At 53.5% G+C, this 24,456-nt stretch overlaps 9 protein-coding genes; 3 read left to right on the top strand and 6 right to left on the bottom strand.

Annotated features, from left to right (window-relative positions):
• Positions 1-6: 6 nt before the first annotated feature.
• RCC_03174 (uncharacterized protein) lies at positions 7-4,118 on the bottom strand (the record flags this gene model as incomplete). XM_023768465.1 has 2 exons in its annotated part: positions 7-2,389; positions 2,437-4,118. 2 exons carry the CDS (start codon positions 4,116-4,118, stop codon positions 7-9), a joined length of 4,065 nt encoding a protein of 1,354 aa, XP_023624233.1.
• A 1,424-nt stretch (positions 4,119-5,542) lies between these two features.
• Positions 5,543-5,820, bottom strand: RCC_03173 (uncharacterized protein; the record flags this gene model as incomplete). XM_023768464.1 has 3 exons in its annotated part: positions 5,543-5,556; positions 5,613-5,709; positions 5,758-5,820. The coding sequence occupies 3 exons, from the start codon at positions 5,818-5,820 to the stop codon at positions 5,543-5,545; spliced, it is 174 nt and encodes a 57-aa protein (XP_023624232.1).
• A 361-nt stretch (positions 5,821-6,181) lies between these two features.
• Positions 6,182-9,414, top strand: RCC_03172 (uncharacterized protein; the record flags this gene model as incomplete). XM_023768463.1 has 2 exons in its annotated part: positions 6,182-6,230; positions 6,287-9,414. The coding sequence occupies 2 exons, from the start codon at positions 6,182-6,184 to the stop codon at positions 9,412-9,414; spliced, it is 3,177 nt and encodes a 1,058-aa protein (XP_023624231.1).
• Positions 9,415-9,556: 142 nt separating this feature from the next.
• Positions 9,557-12,186, bottom strand: RCC_03171 (uncharacterized protein; the record flags this gene model as incomplete). XM_023768462.1 has 2 exons in its annotated part: positions 9,557-11,915; positions 11,975-12,186. 2 exons carry the CDS (start codon positions 12,184-12,186, stop codon positions 9,557-9,559), a joined length of 2,571 nt encoding a protein of 856 aa, XP_023624230.1.
• Positions 12,187-13,163: 977 nt separating this feature from the next.
• RCC_03170 (uncharacterized protein) lies at positions 13,164-13,901 on the top strand (the record flags this gene model as incomplete). The annotated part of the gene is made up of 1 exon (XM_023768461.1): positions 13,164-13,901. The coding sequence occupies one exon, from the start codon at positions 13,164-13,166 to the stop codon at positions 13,899-13,901; it is 738 nt and encodes a 245-aa protein (XP_023624229.1).
• Positions 13,902-14,805: 904 nt separating this feature from the next.
• RCC_03169 (uncharacterized protein) lies at positions 14,806-15,305 on the bottom strand (the record flags this gene model as incomplete). XM_023768460.1 has 3 exons in its annotated part: positions 14,806-14,923; positions 14,989-15,130; positions 15,194-15,305. 3 exons carry the CDS (start codon positions 15,303-15,305, stop codon positions 14,806-14,808), a joined length of 372 nt encoding a protein of 123 aa, XP_023624228.1.
• Positions 15,306-15,783: 478 nt separating this feature from the next.
• RCC_03168 (uncharacterized protein) lies at positions 15,784-17,880 on the bottom strand (the record flags this gene model as incomplete). The annotated part of the gene is made up of 1 exon (XM_023768459.1): positions 15,784-17,880. One exon carries the CDS (start codon positions 17,878-17,880, stop codon positions 15,784-15,786), a length of 2,097 nt encoding a protein of 698 aa, XP_023624227.1.
• Positions 17,881-19,325: 1,445 nt separating this feature from the next.
• Positions 19,326-22,442, top strand: RCC_03167 (uncharacterized protein; the record flags this gene model as incomplete). Its single annotated transcript, XM_023768458.1, has 1 exon — positions 19,326-22,442. The coding sequence occupies one exon, from the start codon at positions 19,326-19,328 to the stop codon at positions 22,440-22,442; it is 3,117 nt and encodes a 1,038-aa protein (XP_023624226.1).
• Positions 22,443-22,620: 178 nt separating this feature from the next.
• On the bottom strand, positions 22,621-23,473 carry RCC_03166 (probable phosphoglycerate mutase; the record flags this gene model as incomplete). XM_023768457.1 has 4 exons in its annotated part: positions 22,621-22,903; positions 22,957-23,064; positions 23,113-23,261; positions 23,327-23,473. The coding sequence occupies 4 exons, from the start codon at positions 23,471-23,473 to the stop codon at positions 22,621-22,623; spliced, it is 687 nt and encodes a 228-aa protein (XP_023624225.1).
• Positions 23,474-24,456: the final 983 nt, after the last annotated feature.

The following is a 24,456-nucleotide window of genomic DNA, read 5'->3' as shown; positions in this document are numbered from 1 at the left end:
TCATCCTTACTCAGCCTCCTTGACCGCAGGCGGCGGATTGACGCTCTGACTCGCCGTCCGCCTTCCCCAGAACCACCCTCCAACAGTTGAGGGCGCCKCCTCGGCCTTCTTCAACACGGAGGCACCACTCAATTTCTCTTCGCTCGGCGTAGATACGGCCGTGCTACGCCCGCTCGTGCCATGAACATCCTCAGAATATGGAGTCGGTGGGAGGCTGAAGATGGAACCCGTGCGTGCAGCATCAGCCTCTGCTCTCGCAATCTGAGCAACCTCCCAAGCCTTGGCAGACTCGGCCTTTGCGAGGTCCATCTCGGCCCGTAATTGTTGCAGGGCCTCGTCTTGCTTTCTCCTGCCTACCGAGAGCGCCTTGCGAAGCTCGTCGACTTCTTGTCGGGCTTGAGCCTCTGAAGTCTTTGCATTGACCAGTTCAAGCAAGAGTGCCTCTTCAGGCACAGACTCGTGTTGGGGTGTTGCAAAGACTTCCTGTGTAGCTAGACTTGACGTCCGCTTTGAAAAACCTCGTCGTTCCTTGGAAAAGCTGCTTGCAGAGGGAGGAGGCTCGATGGCCGACGCTGGCGTCGCGGTGATGTCCGGATATGATCTGTACGGCGATGTGCTTGGAGGAGTTCCTTCCGGGGATGAGTTGTCTGCGAATCGCGAGTATCCCATCGACATGTCGGTCTGTAGCATTGGAGGCGAGCGAGAAACGCGCAGGCTCTGCATAGAAGAGCTTGATTCTCGGCGCCCGAGCTTGAGTTCGCGAAGACCACCAGCAGATCCAGCTGGCATACTTGTCTTTCTGCTGAGCGTCGGTACCTCACTCATGCTCTCAGCACGAGCAAGACGCTCCTTGCGGTCCACTGACCGTGCTTGAGCCTTGAGCTCTTGCACTTGGTGCTCCAGCTTTTGCCTCGCCTTGTACTCATCAGCGACTCGAAGCCTCAGCTCCTTCACTTCGGATCGCAGATCTTCGCTCTCCGACTGAAATGTGCTGACAGAGGCTTCCGCAGACTCCAAACTAGCGGTCAATTCTCTGGCATGGGCTTCAGCGCTAGTAAGCTGTTCTCGTGTCCGCGCTAGAGTCGTTCGCAGGTGGGCCTTGGTCTCAAGGTTGGAAGAAAATTGCACATTCATCTGCAAACGCTCCTGCATCTTCTCCACGAGTTCTTCAATGTCGTCCTTTGGTTTCTGCATTTTCTGCTCACCTGCAACTTCTTGCCGACTTCCGAGACTCAGGGGCCGGTCTTTCGGTGAAGCTCCTGGCTGTTGCCGCTTGCGCGGAGGTACCGGCAGCGTTCGCCGTCGATCCTCCTTGTCTGATTTGCGAAGCTTGATGACAAGGTGCCTCATGGTGCGATGATCCTCGCTCCGATCTTCTCGCTCGCGCTGCAGCATCGCAGCAAGTTGTGAATGCTCCCTCTGCATCTCACCAATGGCAACTAGTAGATCTTCGATCTGTGCGTGAAGCTCTTGCTGCTCCCGAGCATGGCTCGGCATGATTGATTCGGCCTTAGATCGCATGCTCATTGAGTCAGCCATGCTTTCCCGTAATGCTGCATTGCCATCTAATGTTTGCGTGTCCACTTCAGTTGGAGCGGTGGAGGCTAGACTGGCAGCGCCAGATCCAGCGGTAGACATGCTCTCTTCGCTGCTGGTGCTGTCGGTGGCCAGCGCTATGCTCTGTTTGCTTGGGCTCCTCCTGAGGAAATTCGTCGGTCTCCCGAATATGCCCATGGCTCCAGCTGGAGCATTATCCTTCTCCGCCGACTGTGGAGATAGTGTTGTGACACTCGGGCTTGGTGCATGGTTGGTAGCAGGCTTGCTCGGTGTACTGGCATTTCCAGGGGCCCAGAGGCGACCCAGAAATCGGCCAGCAGCTGCTTGCACGTCTGGGAGAAATCCTGCACTCTGACCAACGGCTTCTGAAGACTTGTTGTCAAACTCCCTCTCCAATTCGGCAAGGCGCGCAAATGTCACAATCTCGCCAAGGGAAGTGAAGTCGTCCACAAGTTCATCGGCATCGCCACCATAGCAATCCCAAAGCTCGCGTCCAAGTAGGAGCTGCATGACCTCCTCAAACTCGTTAGTACCAAGCATTCTCTCCTCGTGTCTGCGCATGAGTGCAAGGGCTACACGCATCACGGTCTCGTTAGCTCCCTCGGCAAATATTACATCGTAGATTCGAAAGAGCATTGGCAGCGGGCAGGTGACAGCAAAGCAGGACAAGAACCATTGCGAGAGATATGCGGGTTCAATGCCGAGATCTGTGAGGTGATTGTGCAGCTTTGCGTGGTGTTGCCTAAGCAATGCGGAGAATTGGTAGATGCGCATGTGTAGACCGGACAGAGAGGGTAGGAATGATGGCCGCAGTGAGTAGTGATCCATGAGACTGCTTGATGTTAGCAACGTCGTCACCCATGAGTGGGGACTGCTTACCGAACGAGTACACAGAATGCTTCGCGCTCGCCCATGTTCATAAGTAGTGGTCCAACCAGGAAGCCGAGTCCCTGACAATACCCAATGTCCTTGTCTTGCAACGAGAAGCATTTCAGCACTCTGCCCAGCATCTTCTGGCCTTCACCTTCGGCATCCCTGAATAGTTCCACTCCAGGGAAGCTGCGACCGACGTCCTTGTTGATGATGCCCTCATATGGGCTCTTCTCATTCACCAGTTTCTCGAATGCTTCCTCCAGGTCTCTGTCCCTCGCACCTGCCATTGAGCTCCATACAACACCACGAAGAGGTGGCGGGATGCCAGAGCGAATCTTGGTTGTGGTGAGTGTCGGCAATCGAACAGCGGTAGATGGATAGTCCTGGACCAGCGCTGCCCAGAATTCAAGTTCAGTCATGGGTGGTAGCTCTGCTGGCAGACCTGCATCGGATGCCATGCTATACCGTATTGAAGGTGCGTCTCGCTCCGCAACCAGCTTCTTGAGTTGTGCCATGCTTGGTGGACGACTCGCAGCTCGGGCACGGGCGAAAGGGCGACCTTTGCCGGACGTTGCCTTTGGGTCCAGAGCGAATTTGGCGTTCTCTTGTTCGAGTCTGGCGAGGAGGAAAGCAGTGGACTCATCTTCTGCGCCTTCTGGGATGCTTTTGTCCTCCTTCTCCTGCTCTTCGGTCTTGTCTAGTACTGACCAGTCCACCTGCGATTGCATATCCTCTTCCGAAGAGCTTCCAGATGTGCGATCCGTGGTGTCGATGCTGCTTCTCGCGGTGAGTGCCGGTGTCTCTAGGCCTGGCTCGAGCATGTCGATCGTGTCCAGGGAAGCATTTGTCTCTCTTCTCGTCTGCTTGCTCCTCGACTCGGAAACAGCTCCAAGATCAGAGTTTTGTCGTGTCCAACTTTCACGCTCTGTATTCAGCTCCATGGCGGACATGGGCATCATCGGAGACTCGCTCGACGTGTCGAACAGCGTGTCGTGCCCATGTCCGGCATTCGAGGGCCATTTGTTCTGCAGGATGTCAAGACTGCTGACCTTACGCAGGTGCCGTCTGGTCCCTTTGACGCGCGGGGTTGCCATTGCGTCGTCCGCTTCCTCGGTAACAAGATTCTTTTCTGGAATGCTAGATTGGGACAATGCGACTGACACCAGGCTATCCGTGGACTTGTGCTGGTCGTCTTCCCTGAGGGTAGCGGGAGATGTGGCAGTCGGAGTCTCCGGCGAGGAGAGGTGATCGAGAGACGGATCGTGCAGGGTGGTGGTTGTCACAAATACGGGCTGCGGTGTTGTTTCAACCACAGGCGAGAAGTGTGTATCGTCGACGTCAGATGGCGACCTGCCCGGGGCTGCAGGGCGTAGGATCGCGACCTCGTCTTCAATATCTGCTACTGTTCCTGTTTCTGCTGTGCATGGAGCTATAGGACTGGACGCTGAAACATGTTCCGAAGGAGATGAGGCTATCGCTGTGGTGGTGGTGGTGTCCGCGTCGGCCTTCTCTTCCGCTTCTCGATTCYCCTCCTCCAGCTCTTCGCTGTCGTCGTCCACTGGAGGGGGGGCATCCTTGGACGTGATCGGGGCGTCGAGCAGTGAGGACCTGGCTGAGACGGTGGAAATCCGTGTTTCAGCAACGGGCATGTCTGCCTCAACTGCCACCGCCGCTGTGCTCTCCGTCATCTTGTTGGCTGGATGGTAGATTCACCTCTTCGGCAATCTCGTCTACCACAGGCGTGATCAACGGTTCCTCTGCCGGCAGAGTCGAGCCGTGAGCATGGATGCTCGTGCTGTGAAATTGGAAACGCGTAGGGGAGCTTCCTTTTGCAGGCCCCGTCCTCAATCTTCAGTGACCTTTGGGGCAGAAACGTAGGAATGACACAAACGACCGCAGCCAGAGATTTGCGCACAGCTGGTATACCTACCAGAACACACCAGCCCGCGTCGACGGAGTTAGAGCGAACTATTCACGCGCTACTTTCTTGAATCCAGGGGCGATCTCCATGTTCGCATGATGCAGCCAATTAAACTCGGCGGGCCGCCACAACTGTCCACCTCCTAACCTCCTGAGACTCCGCCATGTTTTCTAGTCTGAAAGCAAACCTTTCATAGCTGTCAAAGTACAAAGCCTTCCACATTCGAGGGGCTGCCGTATCTTGTCTACTTGAGTCATGACGGTGCTGTGGTGCTTGGGATGTAATTGGGATTCACGAACGACGACCACTAGCAAATACCTACTACCATTCTTCGTCGCCACATGACTTCAAGTGGCCTCAAGAAATGCACATTCACCTGGTATGGACGATGTCGGAACGTGATTGATGAAGATCGTTCAGGAGCTCTACATGTACATAACCTCCAACTCAATTTCAACAAGTCACGTCGATTGTCCGACGCTCACCAACGCTGATACACTCACCTCCATGAGCAGCGATAAGCCCGACCTCTGAGGTTTGGAAAAGTCCTGAGAAATGTGTCTGTGATGATCCGATGCCTTCGATGCAATTTTGAACGCCTTTCTTCCATGCTGGGTGTTGCTTTACTACAATTGATCGGCGTTATTCATGGTCATTCGAAAAGATGAAAAATGCTGGCTATTCGAGGGCATGGACATCGTCAGAATCACTCTCTCCAGCTCTCCTTGAACGAGGCGCAGACGCTCTACTTGAGAAGTCTGTCTAGATAATCCAAAGGAACCTGAATTGCAAACCCCATGATTGGTCTATCAAAGCGGCAGGGCAGCTCCCTACAACGCATTTCTGCACCCTCTTCATTCTCGGCCGGGAATTGCGCAACCTCATACAAATTTGTATTCCCAATCGTAGTAGAAGTCGTTTCCATCCTTGCAAAGCCGCAACCACTGTCGTGGGACGCAAAACGAAGCCGTGAAGATTTCAGAGGATAAGGTAGTTCGAGCGTCTTGTGTCTTCCTCATTGTAGAGCTGGCCGAAGTCCGGAGAGCATTCATGCATGAACGTCGAAGCCACTTTTTAAGGGAATCCCAGCGCCGGAGAGATTGAGTGCGTACAGACATTCGTGGTGTCGTCATGAACTTGCGCACGAAAGCAGTGTCACCTCAGTGATGGAAGGCGAGCACTCATGATTTTCTACCTGCTGCTTTCTGGTACAAACAAGTCAGTACACCGCAGTGGTTGAAAATCCCAGCCAAGTGTCATACCAAATAGCAGTCCTTCAACGCCATGAATTCTCTCGCACACATGTCCTTCTTTGCGTTCTGATAGTTGGCCGCCACGCATTTGCCGTAGAACGCTCCCTGAAAGTTGTCAGAGGTGCTCTACACTGCTGAGGAGGCGCAGCATGCCTCTGCACTACACTTTGCAGTCGCTTCTGCAAACTTCTCTATCGGTCTCGTCCTGCCTGGCATCTTGACGTGATTTTGTAAGTGAGGGGGAAACGGAGCTGAATGGGAATCGAGAGGGTGAGTAAGGTAAGGTAAGGTACGTCAGGACTGTGAAGGCTCCGTTGATTGGTCGAGCAGAAAACGAAGCTAGAGGCTGCTTGCATTGACTGTCCTTCGCGTTCCCGTGAAAGATCAACATCGGCGCGTATCTCCGCGTCGACGCACTCGAATCGATCAACAACAGCATTTACGGCGCATACCATACAAAATCGCGCTCGGTCAGCGATGCTCATGTTGCACCACATAGCGTATAACAAACAACGACGCGCTCGATGACCGGCCATCACTCGAAGCGCCGCCGAAAACACCTCCGTCCTCAGATCACATGAATGGGTATGCCCATAGCGGAGAGCTTCCGGAGCTGAGCAACGAGCGTGAGTGGAATCTACAGTTTCTTCGTTCCGCGAAGTATGTCGCTAATGCGCCGCAGAAATCCAGATCCTCGCAGCCATCTGCGACGCCGCCGCAAACTCCACCGAGTCGCCATTCCAGGCCCTCTTCAAAGCTTATGAGGAAGAATTCTACAGCAGAGGTCTTGATACCAACCGCGACAATGCGGTCTTCAGATGGCTCACGCGAGTGGGCGAGAACTCCAGGCGCGCTTACCGCGTCGGACGCCCTACCGACTTTATTCCCTACATGAGGAGCATTCTTGAGGCACATGGCATTACTGTTTTGGACGATGAAACTCCGGGCATCACTGTCATTAGCGAGGATGGGGATGAGCATGGGGAAGAGACTGGTGTGTCACAGGGAGCAGAGGCCAGCAGGAAGCAGCAGTTGCCGCGACGCAGGGTGTCCTTTGACGATGCACAGCTCGAGGAGACGTGGCTGAGCGAGCGATCGCAGTTCGACCACTCATTTCGGCCGCATGTTCCCAATGGTCTGCTGAGGCAGCCGCCTCGTAGAGGCAGGGACCACGTTGGAAGAGAACGCACGCGGTCTAGCAGTAGCCATGATCATCCATCGTCAAGACGGCCGGCTCCCAAGGTAACCTCACATGGCTTGCCGCCATCCGAGTATGGATCCGAAGACGAGAGGAACTTGATATATGTGGATCGACCCACTGAAGAACAAATGGAGCAAAACGCAGAGAGCTTCTTTGCGACCTCAGAGCTGCGATCAGCGAGGCGGTTGATTCGAGTGTGGCATGAACGAACGGAGACAGTGAGACAAGACCGCAATCGAGCGCTTCAGCGCCAGAATTCCCAGCGCGAGAGCCTTGCCGCGGAGTACGATCGACGACTCCTGCTGAAGCAGTCTTTCGATGCCTGGTACGGCGCCTACTATACTTTGCGGCAGGACCAAGAGCGCGCGAGACTAGAGCGTGAGCACGAAGCGCAGGAAAGAAAACGCGAGGAAATGCTGGCCAACATGCTCGCAGGTCATATCCAGAGACGGGACAAGAACTTTGTTGCCAAAGCGTTTGATCACTGGTTCATGAGTGTACAATACGAAAGGGCTTCAGTGCAGAAAGCACGCAACATACTACTGATGGTACGCTACTTTGCCCGGTGGCGCAGAATTGCTATGGAGAATGCAGAAAAGGCGCGCAGTCTTCTGTTGCGAAAGTTTGTGACACTGTGGCGCGACAAGACAGCCCGTCGATTGATGGTGCATGAGCAAGCCATTGCGTATTATGAAGAACGATTGACGAAGAAATGCTATCTCAGCTGGTACTGGAAGAGCATGGGCCGCAAGGTTGAGGACAGGCACGAGCTGGTCGTTGAACGCAACGCTTTCGAAAAGCTTCGCGCCCGAGTGCGCCAGCGATCGGAGCAGGTGCATCAGGCCCAAGACACGCACGACACCCAGCTTGCGAAATCGACACTTGTCATACTCAGGAGACGAGTGGAGCAGCGACTGGCAGCGATGTCATCGGCAGAAACCCTGTACGAAACCACCGTCCTGTCGAAGTGTTTTCGCGCTCTCCGGATTGCTGCGAAGCTCTCTCCGATCTCGAACACTTTGACGGTGAAAGTCAAGTTTGACCTCAAACGAAAAGTTTTCCGCGTGTGGCACCTGCAATTTACACTTAATCGACAGGCTGCACAGGTCGACCGGAAACGTGTGTTGCAGACTGCTTGGACGAGCTGGAACGATACGCTTCGCAGCAAAGCTCTTGGTCAACGCATTGACGAACGCGTGTTGCTCGAGAGCCTCTACAAATGGGTGCTCCATACTCGGSTGCGATCCTACCAGCGAGCGCAAGACGCGAAGCTTGCCCGTAAGACGCTCTCGGCCTGGAGCCTCAAATTACGCAACACCACTGCAGCGCTCGCCCAATCGAACGCTGACTTTGAAGCAAGTCAAAGATGGCGAATCCTCAAATTCGGGATGCTTCGCTTTAACATGGCCATGCGGAATCACGAAGACGCGGTACGTGCAGCGACGGAGTTCTCAAACAGTCGTACGTTACCGGATGTGGTCGATGTGTGGAAAGCGCAGACTGCGCATGCAAGACAACTCGCCAAGTGGGCTGTCGATGCACGATTCTACTGCTTGACTACCCGGACTCTGAAACTCTGGCGAGAAAGGACAGAAGAGCATAAGCGCATGCGACGAAAGGAGGCGTATACACAGGTCCGAGCATCGATCAAAGTCAGACTCGCAAAGAGCTGCCTTGCCCGCTTAAGCACCAAGGCCTCAGCAGTCGCTTCATTGCGGAACGAAGCCGAACGTTTGGCTCGTAATCGCGTAATCAAAGTCGGTATGGATGCATTCGATACTTGGAGAGACAAGACGGCGGAGTATGTGAACCTCGACGTGCGAGCCCAGGCTACAGATCACCAGAGGCTCCTTGCCTCCGCTCTCGCGGCCTTGGCCAACCATCAAGACGAGCTCACAGAAATGGAACAATCTGCTTTGCGTTTCCGCCAAGAAACAGACATTGGGATTTTGCGTCTCGCTCTTAGGAAGATTCAGTGGTCCAGCTTCCAAGCGACCCAACGAGCAGGCAACGCAGACGCCTTATGGGCCAGAAATCGCGACCTGCACATCAAGCACATGCTCCGCYACTGGGCATCCCAAACCGCTGAGCGTCAAGCCGCCCGGGCTGAGCCCGCTGAGCCTGAGAGCCCCAGTCTTCGTCCTGCAAGCAGAGCCCGATCAGCGGAGCGCTCAGCAGCGCGTGTATTCGCCTCTCCACAGAAAGCCACAACCCCGGCGTACATGCAAACTCCAACTCACTCCCGTCGCGCGGGCTCGCGATTCCGTCCGCTTCCTACTCCCGCTCACGTCGCGCCAATGGCGTTTGACAGGGCTTATATGCTGAACACACCTGCTCCCGTGACTGATTTTGGGGAGCCTAGTGACCTGTTCTATGGACAGACTCCTCCGCAGCAGATAACCCCATTCGCTAATAAATTACGAGCAGGAGGTATCCTTCCCTCTGCGCAAACCCGCCAACCGCAGTCAGCGTTGAGGACAAGTGTATTTGGAAGGTCTGCCGCAGGAGGCGGCACGGGGAAGAGTGTGAGATTCGCTGGCGGGAGTCGGTTCGGAAGTGGAGGAAGGAGAAGAGATGGAGGACGTCTGCTCGAGGGCTCCGATGAATGAGTATTTAATGTTAATGAATCGAACGACGGTATGATTCAAGTCGATCGAACAATATATTCATTTCTGATCTTTATTGTGTATTCGTGTTCTACATGTGCTATGAGGCGGCCTTGCGCCTGTTGTTGATTATACATCATCTACATTAATAGTAGCTGTTCCTGTCCCGGTGACTGCGCACTGGGACAAAGCTGGTCGGTGCCCGCTGCCTCGTTCCAATGTCAATGCTGGAAATCTCTCGACTCAGTGCATCACTGTCATAGTTCAACGGCACCTTTGGAGGTAGACTCGGAGGCGCACTTCCGTAGCCCCCAGGACTTGACCCACCGTAGCCACCAGGACTCCGACTGGCATCTCGGTATCCCCTCGAGAACGGCGGTTGAGGCTGCTCATAAGGGTTTGGAACCGCGTTGAAGCCTTCATGCTCTYGCATAGGAGGCTCCATACTTGGACTCCTCCCTGGGATGGGCGATTTCTTCACCAGACGATTCCGACTCGATTCCGGCTCTTGAGACTGGGCCTTTAGCCGCACATTTATGACCGTATCTCTCGGCACCCTTCCGGCGGAGCCACTGTGGACAGTCCTAGGTCCAAAGTCTCGATCCCTCCCCAAGCCGTATGTCTTGGTGGGCGTCTTCTTGGTAGGTTCTGGCGCCCAAGAGTCGACGGGGAGGTGATCACTGGGATCAATCTCCTGCCCGTGCCAGCCGACAATGGGTCCACTTCTCCCATCGCGCATACCAGAGCCTTCGCCATGGGAAGGCTGTGGGTTGTGGACGTCGAAACTATCGGGAGAGAAGGGAATTGCGCTGGAGCCTTCTGACATTGAAGGTCGAGGAGATACAGATTTTCTTGTAGGCGGAGCGGAGGCACGGCTGGGCAATGCGCGGTTTGCGGAAGGAGGCTGCGTGGTTGAGAGCGGGCTAGCGTCGGATGAAGCAAACGCTCGGACAGGGAATTGTATACTGTACGTATTCTTTGCCGGGCGTCCAGCGGAGTGTGGTTGTTGAGGAGGCGGTTGCGGAGACGCAGCACGAGGGTCCGCAGATTGTGCTCGACCTCTTCCGCGATAGTCGGGATGTTGTGCACCTTCTTGCGCAGGATCCGGCAGCTCGTGTCTCGAATACGCGTTCGGATTAGGACTTCTCGCCCGAGGGACTTGGTGAGAGAGTGGATGCGGTCGCGAAGTCGTGCCATTGGGATCTGCAAAGCTGTGACGGCCAGGCATCTGTCGAGAAGCCGGGGTCCTTCCGATAGAGGCCGGTAAATGGTGAGTTGGGACCAGGTTCGGAGTCGACTCGTAGCTATGTTGATACGGCGATGAGCCATGTTCGTCGAAAGAAGACCCCCTCGCGGGATTTCGATGGCCATATGATGGCTGTGCTGGGCTGTAGCCTTGCTCGATGCTTTGTATTGGCGAGGAATTAGGCATGCACTGATGTCTTACAGTGGGCGGGGTAGTCCCGTATCTCGCGGTCGCGGGTGCATATGTGCGGCCATGAGCGGACCCATAGTTGGGAACAGCCGGTGAGCTGTTGCTGTGCATTGGAGGTGGAGGGGGACCATCCATCTCATCCTCAACATAAGGTTGATGTGTCGGAAATTCGTGCTCCCAGCCGGGAGGGACATCATTCCTTCGCTGACGCTGGTGCGGATGCTGGAAGTCGATTTCGGGCGCTACCTCTGGGAAGTCATTCTCGTATAGGTGCCCGTCCTCGTGAGCTACAGGTACAGCTGGCGCCGAGTGTGAATGCGGTAATCCGATATGGCTGAGTGGCCTGGGCTGCGGAGGATGTTGATAAAGCTGAGGTTGTGATGCTCGCTGTGTGAATCGCGGTTGTGGTCCTCGTTGTCTATGACTTGGAGGCAATTGTGGGAGGAAATCCAGCTGTTGTGGTCCCGCATGCTCGTACACTTCCGGATCCGGGTTTTGATCGTACTCTCCATAGTACTGCGTCGGCGATGCCTGCTCTGGAGCGACCCCTGGGGTGATGGCAGCAGGGTGAACAGGGGTCTGGCCGACAAGCGTGGCGGCTGAATGCGGGTAGCTGAGTGCTTCCACTGGGGTCGATCCCGCCCGGAGGGGCGTTTGAAGATCGCGAGGGCCATGGCGTGCACGGCCTGGYGGTGTACGACCAGGGATAACAACAGGTGTCAAGCTGGGTGCATTGGGGTTGGATGGCAGTGGTCTACGCTTCACCTTGGATTGCAGACCGCCATACTGCTGCCGCAGCTCTTCAGCGACGGACACAATCTCCTCGGCCTTTTCAGGTTTTGCGCGCGTATCGTAGTACGTCAACTCAATGCGTAGGTCTCCAGCATATTTGCCCTTGCAGTTCAAACCCTGCCACAGGTCCGCCTTTCCACCACCCGGTACCACAACATCGGTCAATCCCACCCAGGCCTCGCCGATGAGGTCGGTGCGCTTGTCCTCGCTGAAGACGGAGATCTTGAGCTGGTAGTAGTCCGGCGAGTCGTGGACGGTGAATCGAAGCTCCTGGTCCCTGCGAGTTATTTAGCATGCTGGGAGAATATAACCTGTCAGCTCTTGACTGCCACTCACCATTTAGGCGTCTGTCCACCGCGCTGATCTGTCTCGGTCTTGCGGGCCTCCTTGCCCAGTCGCGCCGCACAATACGGATTCTGCTTCCCCATTGTCTTCCTGTTGGGCAGATTCTTCGCCCGATCGACCACCAGTACCAATGTGCCTATCTCGGGCCCATCGACGGTCATGTCGGCGAAGATGCCCGCGGAATGGGGGCCTGCCGCTGCCATCTTGGTTGACATTCCCGGAGGAAGTGAGTTTGTAGATGTCGCAGTCTGGTCTCAATCGCGTCCCATCCAGATAGATCGGTGGTGATGGAGCGCGAGACGTGTGCTGCGTTGCGTTGCCTGCTGCCTGGCTCGGGTGCAGTGTGTGGTTCGAACGCGAGTTATGAAGTGGACATTGGTATCCCCGGAACGAGAGACGGTACCTGGTGCAATGGACGATGCAGAAAGAGGTGCAGTTCTGTCAGCTGCGAATCGGGACTTTTGATGTGAGCGTCGGGTGTGGTTAGCAGTTGCCGTTGAAGGCGGTTGGGAGGCTGGTATGCTGGTATGTAGATCTCTCTGCAATGATTCAGGCGTCAATCTAGCAATGCCGACAACAAGCCGGATAAACCACAATGATGTTGCCCGTCAATGACTGAGAAGGACTCGGGAAGTTGAAGACGATGATGAAGTTTTGGTGGTGAATGTAGACAGGCGTGCATCGACACCCCCAACACACTGCCGAATACAGCCTAGCTTGAAGACAAGCTTTCTAAGCCGACCAAACGCGTCCTCCAATGCACGAGGCAGAAGTGCCGTGCCGGCCGGGCTCTGGTTGGCCTGGTTTTGGAAGAAGCATCTCCGTTGTATTCTGTTCCCCTCCTCCAGCAAAGGGCCGTTGAGGATGATGACGTGGTAACAGCCCTTCGACCCGGGCGTTTGAACGGCAGCACAAACACAAGCACAAGTTGCCTCCAAGAATACATGTAAGGTACATGTAGTGCCTTACACATGTGGTATGACGACGGCGACAAGGATCATATGCGAGATCCGATGTTCCACACAGCAGGTTTGATCAACGCAACAGCGAAATCCGTCAGACTTTCCTATTCCCAGAAAGCACTCAGTGGGTGCTCGGTTTCCATATTTCTCAGTTCCTCTTCCTCTTCCGTTCTTCTACTTGACTCTCAGCAAAGACGCAAAAGAAGCACACAGCGATCATGGTAGACGCAATCGTCGGACTCGCCCTCTCCCTGGCGATCGTGATGCCCGTCGGAATTTCGGTCACGACCGGGGTGGCCCAGGGCGTCAGCGAACAACACAAGCAAAATGCCGATGCAAGCAACCAAACTCGCATGCTCAAATTCCACCTCGACGTGTTACTTGACCCCGAACTGCGCTCTCCTAAATATTCTGCCCTCCACAATTCGATTATAACGCTGCATCATGACAAAGTCTGGGTAGATGTCAAGAATCCCGCAACAAATCTTCCGCTCGAAGGGAAAGATGGGACTCCAGGCGCTCATCCTTTCACGGGATTCTACGTTGCCTACCCGGATGATCAGAGGAGCTATACGAGAGGGTTGGTGAGCACGATCAGCGTCGATCCACCAATGTTAAACTGGATATACATCAACAAGGACACATATGAGGTCAAGTATGCTTCGAGAAGTGGGAGTATCATGCATCATGTTGGAGACTTTGACTGGACGACAGAGGATAATGAGGACAGCATGGTCATCTTCAACAAGTTCGAAGGATTCGTTGCAGTGGAAGAAGAGGAGGGAAAGTGGGCGTTATACTTTGATTACGACGATGATGGGTTTCAAGACAAGAGCAAGGGACGGAGAACAGTCGAGGTCCACCTGCAGCGACGAGTATTGACGGGACAGGAGGTCAATAAATGGGGCTTGAAAGAGGAAGGAAATATTGGCTTTAGGAGCACGAGGGAGGTTTGAATGTTATCTGATTCGTATCGAATCTTGCACTTTCCATTTCCGCATCCAAAAATATTGATCCCGACGTTGAGATTGATACGACTCTTCTTGAAAGTGGAGACGTGACGAGCCTCTGATCGTGGAGCAGGCCATTCAACCTGGACTCGGCCCCTGGTYCACACTCCGATTCCATCAAGCAGCCCGAGACAAACCGTATCCATGACTTAAGTTGTGACATCTCGGCCCAAAGAGGACTTGGAGTGTTGTGTCACCAGTTGCGGGGCTGGGAAACGAAGGGGAACAGAGGACCTCGATGTTGTGGGTTATCTACTCGGAACTGGAAGGATGTCGTATAGAACCACTTATGCTGCAGACCGCTGCAGACCGCTATTGAACCCTGCTGGCATTTTTGACATCTACGATGCTCAWATCTGGCAACGTGGGTGGAAAACTTGCCGCAAGCACTCAGTGCTCGCTGGCCATCGRACCAGTTTTGATCTCAGAGGCATCGCCCCGCCAACGGTTCAAACTCTTTGCCCACATTAACCTCGCACTGCGCCATAAGGAACCATTCATCTTTTCATCGCTGCTGTCAGCAATCTCAACGTCGTTCCGTTTAAGCCAAGAGCCAGACCGATCAATCCGACTACCCTAACCCTAACCCTTACAAAAGAGACTGGTATGGCAGACACCCGCGCTTCGAGCAAAGCCATCATAGATCCTTGGTCTCATGGACGGATTTTCATAGTAGTCGATGTCCTCTGTATCATACCGCACCTGATAGAGTACCAAACGATCAGTCCATCCGGTAAACCATACCACTTCCCGGATAACACGCAAAAAAGAGGAATGTTGAAACTTGAATTATCATATCATTTGTAGAATGGCTGCTGACCACTTAGTACTTTTACTAACATGAGTAACCCTAAGCAGACTTCTCATTCTCCGCTCGCACATCATCATCGCCTCCTCGCCTGTCGGCAGCAATACGCRCCTTGTCCTCCAAATCACCAACACCTTCGAAATCACGAGCCTTAGTTGGTCTGTAAATACACATGGTCAGCAAAGATCGTCCACAATGAACCAAAAACAGTGATCAAGAACCTACTGTCCAGTGACTTTGTTGATAGAGCCACCCTCTTCAAGAGGAATCTCACGGTTGTCCCCAGCACCCGATGCAGCAGATCCGACAGTCACCGATGATCCAGGGAACTTGGCTGTGACGCCCTCGTTGACGCCGGACTCGCCGGCTGAATATTCGTTAGTTTGACTGAAGTAGAGTTCGTTTTGTCAGAAAGGAAGCAAAGCCATACCACTATCGCTCACGCTACTCGCTGCATTGCCCTTCGCCTGTTGTGTGTTCAAGTCACGCTCGGCTTGCTTGGCAATCTCCAATGGATCCTGGCCCTGGTATTCGGCAGACATGTTTAAAGATTTGAAGTGTCTGTATTGGCGGGACTTGTTTGTGGCAAAATTCGGAATATGACGATAGAGGTCGATGAGATTGATTCGATGGGGATGTCTAGAGATTGAATGTGAATAAGAGAAAGAGAGCGAGTACATGCACTTACTATAGATGCCCCATGTACCGCTCGAGGTCGGTCGAAATAATCATCGTGATGTCATGACGTGTAAGTGACGACCACTGCATCTCGATGAAAATGTGGAAAGACTTTCTGCTCCATGGTGTCATAATATCCACCGGCATGGCGGAACCTGTTGCAATGACACCGAATATACCTTGTCTGCTCCATCTGGAATATCCATCCTCACGGCCAGAAGTTCGATGTGGTAGATTTCGTAACTACGTCAGTTAGGTATGTTATTAAGTCATACCTTACCGCTCTCGGGGCAGTCTATCCGTGAACGCCTTGGTTGTCACACAAACCTTCCATTATCAAATTTACAGCCATGTCCCTCGGTCGCTGTCGTCCAACTCGAACGAGAAGGCTTTGCGCAGCGTCCTATCTTGAGGCTCCAAGGGCACGTGCATTTCCACCACGTCCTCGGGACGAAAGATCTGTCGGTGTTCCCTGAAGCAATCTTCATTGTCAATTGCTGAATCCGGTGCAGGAGGTTCCACGCCGTTGTAGACCTTCTCTCGGTGTGCGATGGCTTCCTTCTCGCTCAATGTTTTACCATCCTTTTCTCCAATCATGGGCATATCACCAGGCATCTCGTATATCTGTAGTTCTCTACTATCAGCCTCGCTTGGCGCAAAGGCAGAGATGGGCGAGAAGAGTGCACCACTATGCGAACTCGAGTACGTCCCATGTCCGGCTGAAGGTGAGATAGGTGAAGATACACCGTAGAGTTCAGTCATATTGCCTCTGACCGGTGACGAGTGTCTTGAAATCATCGATCCCTGGGTAGAGAGCAGCCCCTTTTGTACGGTTGGAGAGCCGTCCAGCTCGGCTTTGGGGAATACCGCGGGTTGCTTTCCAAACCCACCCAGACCACTCAGTCTCGCGAGAGAGCTTCTCCTAGTCTCCGATTGCTCGTCGTCGTGCATTTGAATCTGCCCTTCACGCTTCTTACGTCGGAGACACCACCAAAATACCGCGGCGCCGATGATTGCAGCGGCTAGAACCCCAGCTACTACTGCTCCTGCTATAGCGCCGGTAGACATACTGCCAGGTGGGATTCCGTCGGCAAGATGAGATTTGAAGTTGGAGTCATTCGAGCCATCGCTGATAGGTAGCATCGCCACGAGATTCTCATCCGCCGCTGCGTCCCATGAAACCTGCGAGACATTGAATTTGGCAGTCTCCCAATTGACCGATAGATATGCTTCCTGGAGGAAGGTTCGTCCTAGGGTATACTGAGTGTCGTTTTGCGCGCGCTGCAAGGGGAAATATAGAGAGCTGCTGGTCAGTCCCTGATAGGGCKGTTTTGCCTGCAGGTCGAATGCAGCATATGGCAGGGTTATCTGCACCGTCGGACCACCAGACAGAGATTCGCCCAAGGAGAAGGTGACGTTTGCATCCCGTTCGACGAGGGTGTCGTGCAAAGTGGTATTCACCAGATACAAATTGGATTCGTCATCATACACAAGGCCAAATTCCGTCTCGAACTGTTCGCACGCTTCGATTGGTAGCCATATGTGCGGTATCGTGCTATCGACATACACATATATTGGCTTTGGAAGTAGTCTCGTTGCAACAGGCGATGATTCCACAGCCGAGGGCGTGCTGATAGACTGGAGAGCGACCACAATGTCGCGATCGTTGTCCACCGCCAGGGTCCAGGTGATGTTGTTTTCAACAACCTTGGAAGAATCRTATCCTCCTAGGGTGAGCGACGCSAGTACGCCCGTTTCCCGATAGCTTGCACCTGCGTTGTAGCCAAAGGATACGCTGGGAATGAACTCCTGCTCCTTTAATAAAGTCATGTAGCTGGGTGATTGCGTACTGAAGTCGGTGAAGTTCGTCGGTTTGGGGTTGACGCCGAGCACACCCAGATAAAAGGACTCGACCGCAAACGTGCCAACAGTTGTGTTCAACAGCGTAGGTCCTCCTTCGCCTTGTCCCCCCAAACCCACCGTGTCATACCCGTACACTGCGTTACCCGTGTATCCGAGATTCTTCTCTATCCAGAGATCGTAGATTCCCACCCGGTCAAAGGTCGATGAGGCGTTGGAGTCGAAGATCCAGCCGCGCGAGTCGGCACATAGGTCTGGGTTGGCAGCAGCCTGACAGCCCTGGGGGAGAACAACCCATGTTTGATAAGCCGCTGTTGACGCGAATACCCTGACGTTTTGCTCGGGCGTGCCGACACGCAAGGTGAAGGAAGACCACGCGCCGTCAATTCCATCGAAGTTCTGGGCCGGACTGATGGAAATCGGGGAGGGAGCAGATCTGGTATTGTTGGTGTTGTCGTTGCTGCGTGCTTCGAGCCGGCTGCCCTCCACCACACCAGCTGCAATGTATGCGGCAAGGACGAGAGCGCTGGGGAGCTCTAGCATATGTCGGAGGAAGGATCCCATAGTGTAGCAGGCCATCCTAGCCTCGAGACGACGGCGGAGGAGGAGGAGGTGGTGGTGGCATAGGCAGACGGCCTCGCGGAGTGGCCTCACACAAACACAACATTGGCAACGCGGTACACACGGTAGAGGAGAACGGCCGTTGCTCTCTCGCCGTTGACCCTCATCACCCGGCAGAACACCTCCGCCCCTGCGATCATCGTGCGCCCGTGGTTCTGCCGAGCGCAAGGATGTCCGCCCAAGGCGGAGGAGTGCACTGGGATGCACCGAAAGTGTGGTCCACTAGTCCTGATTAGGAATGCTGAGAGAGGAAAGCACCTGAGGCCGCAGGTGAGTAATCTTGAACGGCTAGTCTAGAATAGTAAGGTACGGTTTGAGTAGGTAGTTGAGTTGGTAAACCTCTCGTTACCTCGTCCCTTCTACACCACCCACACAGCAATAGCTGCATTCCATCGATTCGTTCCACACTGATTGTTCTATTTTCAAGTCGCCATGCACAGTTGCTTCAACCTCCTCAACCAAGTATCAGCTTAGCTGGTAGTACCAGTCTTTGCCGGCCGATCGCTGTTTCGCCGCGTGAGTCAAGGGGCTCCGTGGTGATGCGCCGTTATATCGTCGTCTCTTGGAAATATCAACACAGCGGCCTCAGCAATACTCCTGGTGGCTCGCGACGTCGGACTTTCTTCCAGGCTCACGAGAATGCAAGGACGGTTGCACAACGATGAGTCCACACATGCCGCTTCCGGCTAGAATGATGCACCCTGCACGGCGTCGATGCAGGCCGCCTGGTGTGTCTGTCTCTCATCGTCGTCGACCCATCACGCCGCTGTGGGAGGAGTTGGCCCTGTAGAAATAATATCCATAGATCCTGCCATGATCCTGGTGCGAGGAGCCGTGATCTCGCCCACGCAGGTGCATGTGCTGCTTTGGAACCGCCGAAACGCCGTGTCGCCACCCACAGCAACTGTTCATCCCATTATCGCGGGCACCCGATCGTTACACCGCTAAGTTACGAGCTGTCAAGAGGTGCATCTTCGCGACCAGGCATGCGAACTGACGACACACTTGCTGCCGTGCCCGCGCCGTGGGTGTGGGAACAGTGTCGCTCATGTTTTGCTAGCCACTTTCTCGGAGAAGCGATTCAATCCCGCGAAGCGACTCGAGCGCTCCTGCATAATGGCTTGCTAGCTGGGCCAGATTAAGCCCACAAACGTTCGTCTGTCCGTGGATACCTGAATTGCAGCGCCTGCCCTCACGCGGTCTCATTTGCTTGGTTCAGCAAGTTCTCGCATTAATGCCGCCTTCGCTGCCCCTGTTCGCTCTCGCCTCGCCGTCTCACCACCCTAGCTGATCTACACTCTCTTTCTTCCATGCATCAATGATCGTGCACTAGGAATCTCCTATGGCTTTCCAATTCTAGTTCTTATTCACTCGCTTCCACGAAGAGCTAATATCCCTTCACCATGCCCAGAGGGATCTTCACGCTAGTGGCCCTACTAGGCGCGACTGCCGCCTCGGATCTACTTCAAGGATCCTTCAATGGTCAGTCTTCACATGCCAAACGTAACGAGACACGAGGTCCCAAGAGCCATACCCTGCACAGCGAGCTTCACCATGGCTCAATGACGTCTTCACCCAGCGACCGGTCTGGTTCCTCGACAGCGCCTTCATCCACTGATTTGGCCACTACGAAATACGTTCCATACGGATCTGTCCCATTAGCATCGCCGCCACCCAGATCGCTGCTGCCATCTGGCCGACCACGACCCTCCGCAAATGGAACCTGTCAGGGCACCACCGTCAACATTGTGGGCGCTTCACTCGATTGGTGGTACACAGAGACGACATATACGCAAATCGACTCCACCTTTCTCATTCAAGTAGATTCGAATGATTCCTCGACGGCATGGACACTGCTCCCAGCAACAGAGTCCTTCGATGTCACATCTGCGGTAGCAAAGCCATCATGCACATCGTCCACGGCCTTCAATCCGAACGCCAATGCAACCATGCTACAGTACTCATGCGTTGATACACCGACTCCTGTTGCTGCAGCCACGACCACGGTCGAGCAAACCGCCTATTTGCCGATCAATGCTACGACATCTCGCGGTGCTATCCCCAATGTCGTAACATCGCCAACCCCAGCTGCGATTACCGTCGCCAACGCAAATGGTAGTAGCACATATGCTGCAGRTACCCCTTTCGTACATTTCAGTCAGTACGACTTGGTGAGCAAACGGCCATTCCTCTACGGTGATGGCAGGGTGGGCTGTGCGGAGACTACTCAAGTGCATACCATGTCAACGCCGGGAAGCTTCGAATACACTGGCGGTGATGTCAATGGAAGCTTTGCTGCGATAGCTGGCGATGTTCATCCTGATGTCCTCAACATCGTCGGCCAGCTGAATGCTACGGCTGGATCATTCGTGGCAGAGCCGACAGTGGTTGTTGTCGTTCACAAGATGCTGGCCGCGCAGAGAATGTTCGCCATGGTGGAACAGACAGCAGCAGAGCTCGAAACACCAGAGGCCACTCTGCCTCCGTCTCTCTCCACGGTCAGAGAGACGCCCACCGAAACGGGTGTCATCTGGTCCCCCTTGGCGGTGCACATCGAGTCGTCGCAAAGCTTTCTTGCTGTGCCAACAAGAGCAACCCCGACTTCACCAAAGGCTGCAGTTACCACAAAAGCGATACCAGTCGTTGTGCCTTTCACGGCGCATCTAGAAGGTCAAGATCTCACACTAGCGATGCCCATGAATCCGAATGCGCCGCAAGCTGTAATAACAGCATTGTTCAATGGCGTACCCGTGACAGCCACCGCTGTCAAGAACGGCTTCCCAACCCCGAAGCAACTCCAAGGTGGGAGCGGGAGTGGGTTCCAAAATCCAGGACATGCCGGCAATGGTAACATTGGACGTGTGCTCTCTGCCGCCATCAAGGCGGCACAAGCAAGTAACTCTGCTTCGGGAGCAGTTCCCGAGACTATTGGAGATGTAATCGCCTCAGCTATTGGCCTAAGTGCGGAGGATGGGGGTCGTGAAGATAGCGGTGGCCCGAATCATGCAGTAAACACAAACGTGCTGACTTTCGGATCATCTCCACTGCCCTTCGCTGCGTTAAACGGACCCGATGGACTGGCGCTCGTCATTGGCGATCAAACTATTCTGCCTGGAGGAGGAGCTGTCAACATCGATGGCACTCGCATCTCAATTGCAGCAGATGCAACTGCGGTAGTGGTTGGGCCTTCGACCATTCACCTCGCTCCGACCGTCAACCCGGGAATTGTTGCCAACATTCCCCTCATCACTCTGAGGTCCAAGACGTGGACAGCAAATGCTGCTACTCAATTCAACATAGCTGGAACGTTCCTTACACCTGGAGGTACTGCAGTTGCCTTTGRGTCAACGATGGAGTTGGGTCAAAGCGCCAGTAGGGTAGTGATCAACGGAAAGACGCAAGACTTGTCTCCTCCGATGATAACTCCTGCGCCGCATCTTACATTCGGTGGGACGGTTTACCGACCAAATTTGGACTCTACCTACAACATTGGTTCGCAACTTCTCACTCGAGGAGGCCGAATTGTCGCTTCAGGCACAACTATCTCACTCGCGGCCGATGGCTCGAGTGTTGTAGTGAATGGGCTTGAGCAGCCTGTTGGTCCCGGCGGCTCAAAGCAGAATAACTATGCCACCATTACCGCGCCTCCTGTTCTCCGTCTCGATGGGGAGGCTTACGCGCCAAATGGGGAGTCTTCATACATAATCTCTGGGCAGACTCTCACACCTGGCGGAGTCATTACCGTCAGTGGCTCGCAAGGAGTGGAAACCATCTCACTGAACCTGGCCGCAAACAAAATGATCCGCACTGCGAAGGACTATACCGTGACCTCTGCAATCGGACTGATTGGCGCCGCTCCTGGTGGGGCACCTATCTTGACCGTCGATGGCGAACTCTACTCTGCCCAGAACTATGAGGTAGGCCGGGGAGCTACATACATAATCGATGGTCGAACGCTCACCCCAGACGGCAAGATCACGATCTCGGGTGCCGATGGTCTGGAGACTATATCGCTTCTTGCAGAGGGTACTGCGATACTCTCCGTGCACGCAGGAGTGACCACAACTTCGAGCATTAGTGGGGCATACGGCGTGAYGCCTACCAACGCTCCTATTCTGACGATTGCCGGCGAAACTTTCATTGCAATCAATAACGGAGCTACATACATCATCGATGGGCATACTCTGACGCCCGGTGGGGCTGAGATGGTCACCATCAACAACCGTGCCTACATGTTGTCGCTGTCATCCCACGCGACAATGCTCGAAATTGAGATGCTGGGGGCGGATGGCAAGGCCGTCAGTACGGTGTCAGAGACCCTTTTTCCTGCACAGATGCCGAGCACCACAATCTACAACACCGAATCGATTGCCACGACTGCATCCCAAAGTGACGCCGCACCGTCAAGCGAGCCCGAAGAGCACGAGAGGCCCAAAAAAGGCACATCGCCGAGTGTGACGCCCTTATTTGGTGGTGTGTACGGCTTACTGGGTCTGACGGCGTGGAGCGTCTTCATTTGAATCCTGCGAGTTGTATCATAAACTATCACGAAGTCATGATCAGTGGAGATAATGTTTGGCGCAATGGAAATCGTTCTGTCACTCGCTGCCGCACCAATCTTTCACCCAAAAGCCGCGAAATTGATCTATCTGTATTGTCGATTCTTGTGCATATATCGTCTTATGTTGAGGGATTGACTCACTGCTGAAGCGGAAAGCCAATGCCAAGCAACAGAGCCGGCTCATCAATATTATGATGCTGGTAGCTCAACACTCCGACCCCTCCTGGCTCCATCATCAGACTCAGGGGAAATGACATCTCATACCCCAACCAGCGTTTCGCAAAAGCTCTAGTCAAGTGGCCATGAGCGACCAAAATCACGTCTTTGGGCTCACTGTCTTTCATGTGGAGCTTTTGGAAGTCTCGAATCTCAGCAATGAGGTTGTCGWTACGATCCGTGACTTGCTGGGGAGATCTTTTTCTGCGCGTTAGCAAAGTTCGGTAGGTAGTGGGCACCTGGGATTTGCAACGCACTCTCCCCCTTCACAACCATCTCGCCAGATGTCCCATGGCTTGTCACTGTCGAGACCATGCGACTTTCGCTTCGCTCGAATTTCATCTGTCTTGATACCTTCGTACTCGCTGTATCTGGTTAGAACCAACCTCGTCTGTCATGTCACATTGGCATACCCATAGTCCCACTCCGCGAGGCTTTCTGTGATTTCGTACCCGTCCGTCTTGCCAGAGAGCAATTCGTACGTCTTGATGGCTCGCTTGCGGGGGGAGAGATAAACTTTCGCCACTTTTGATGGATCGATGAGCTTGCCACTACCGTATACCTGAAAGCAAAGGGCAGGACTTATTAGCAACGTCTTTGATAAGTTCTATATGGGGCTTAATGTACCATTTGCCCGGTCCCCTTTACTTGTTCCTCGCCGTGCGGTGTAAGAGCAATGTCAGTTTTCCCGGTGTACTGCCCGGACTTGCTCCACTCAGTCTCGCCATGGCGAAGGATGAAGACTCTGGGAGTCGCTGCGTCTTTGTCCGGCATTCTGAAGACTGAAGTGAGAGGATGAAAGACGAAAGAAATGTTCAAACAAGAAGTGGATTTTCGAATTGAGGGTTGAGTTGGGTTATCTTCGGCAAACTGAGCATGGTTTTGGAGTGCTCTTGTTCTGGGAATACCGCACGTGTTGCTCATCATAATCACCTACGACCATTCCCGTCATGATACCGGGAGAGACTAATAATAGTCTATCGATGGAGGTATGGGGAGAGGAGAAAGGGAAGTTCTGGCAATGGTGGAAGACTCGAGGTTGTGCCCAAGACTCCCCGTCTTCCGTCCCGTCAACTCCGCTCTTCACCCCTCTCCTACGGCGCGTTTTTAAGAACAACYCTGCAACAATCCTTTTAGGCGATAGTGCGACGCTAGCATTATAGGGTATTAGAACCTCGGTAATTAAAGGTGTATTCCGTATAATAAGTAATAAGTAGCGTAATTTAATGTACGCGTACAATATCCTCGCTTTCCTTCTTTAAAGTAATTTTATTTACGTCTACGATACCTAAGTAATAATAGTAAGGATAAAGTAAAGGTATAATAGTATTACGCGGGCAGCTATATAACTCTTTATATAAGTAAGTAAGATCTCTAAAAGAGCAGTAGGATAAAGACCTACTACTCTTTTAGCAACTCTTATTAATACCTAAATACTAATATTAATACCTACTACTCCTACTACTATACTACCCCTTTACTACTTACCTATATCCTTCTCTCTCCTCTATATTATCCGTATAAAAGCCTAAGAAGGTAAAGAAGCCTAAGTAGCTATACTTATAGCTAGGTTATATCGATACTACGAAATACTAGAGGGCTAGAACTTTCCCTAAGGATCCGGATAATAATAGCGAATACGGATATTTTAAGTAGAACTTTATAAGARTATAAGCTAGGAATTTAATACTTTAAGAGTAGCGCTAACCCGTATAATAGCTTAAGAAAATAGGATTCTCCCTTAACTACGAGTAGAG

Source organism: Ramularia collo-cygni (assembly GCF_900074925.1).
Source record: "Ramularia collo-cygni strain URUG2 genome assembly, contig: RCC_scaffold04, whole genome shotgun sequence".
In the NCBI taxonomy this organism is placed as follows: Eukaryota; Fungi; Ascomycota; class Dothideomycetes; order Mycosphaerellales; family Mycosphaerellaceae; genus Ramularia; species Ramularia collo-cygni.
This window is presented reverse-complemented; position numbering and strand designations above follow the sequence as displayed.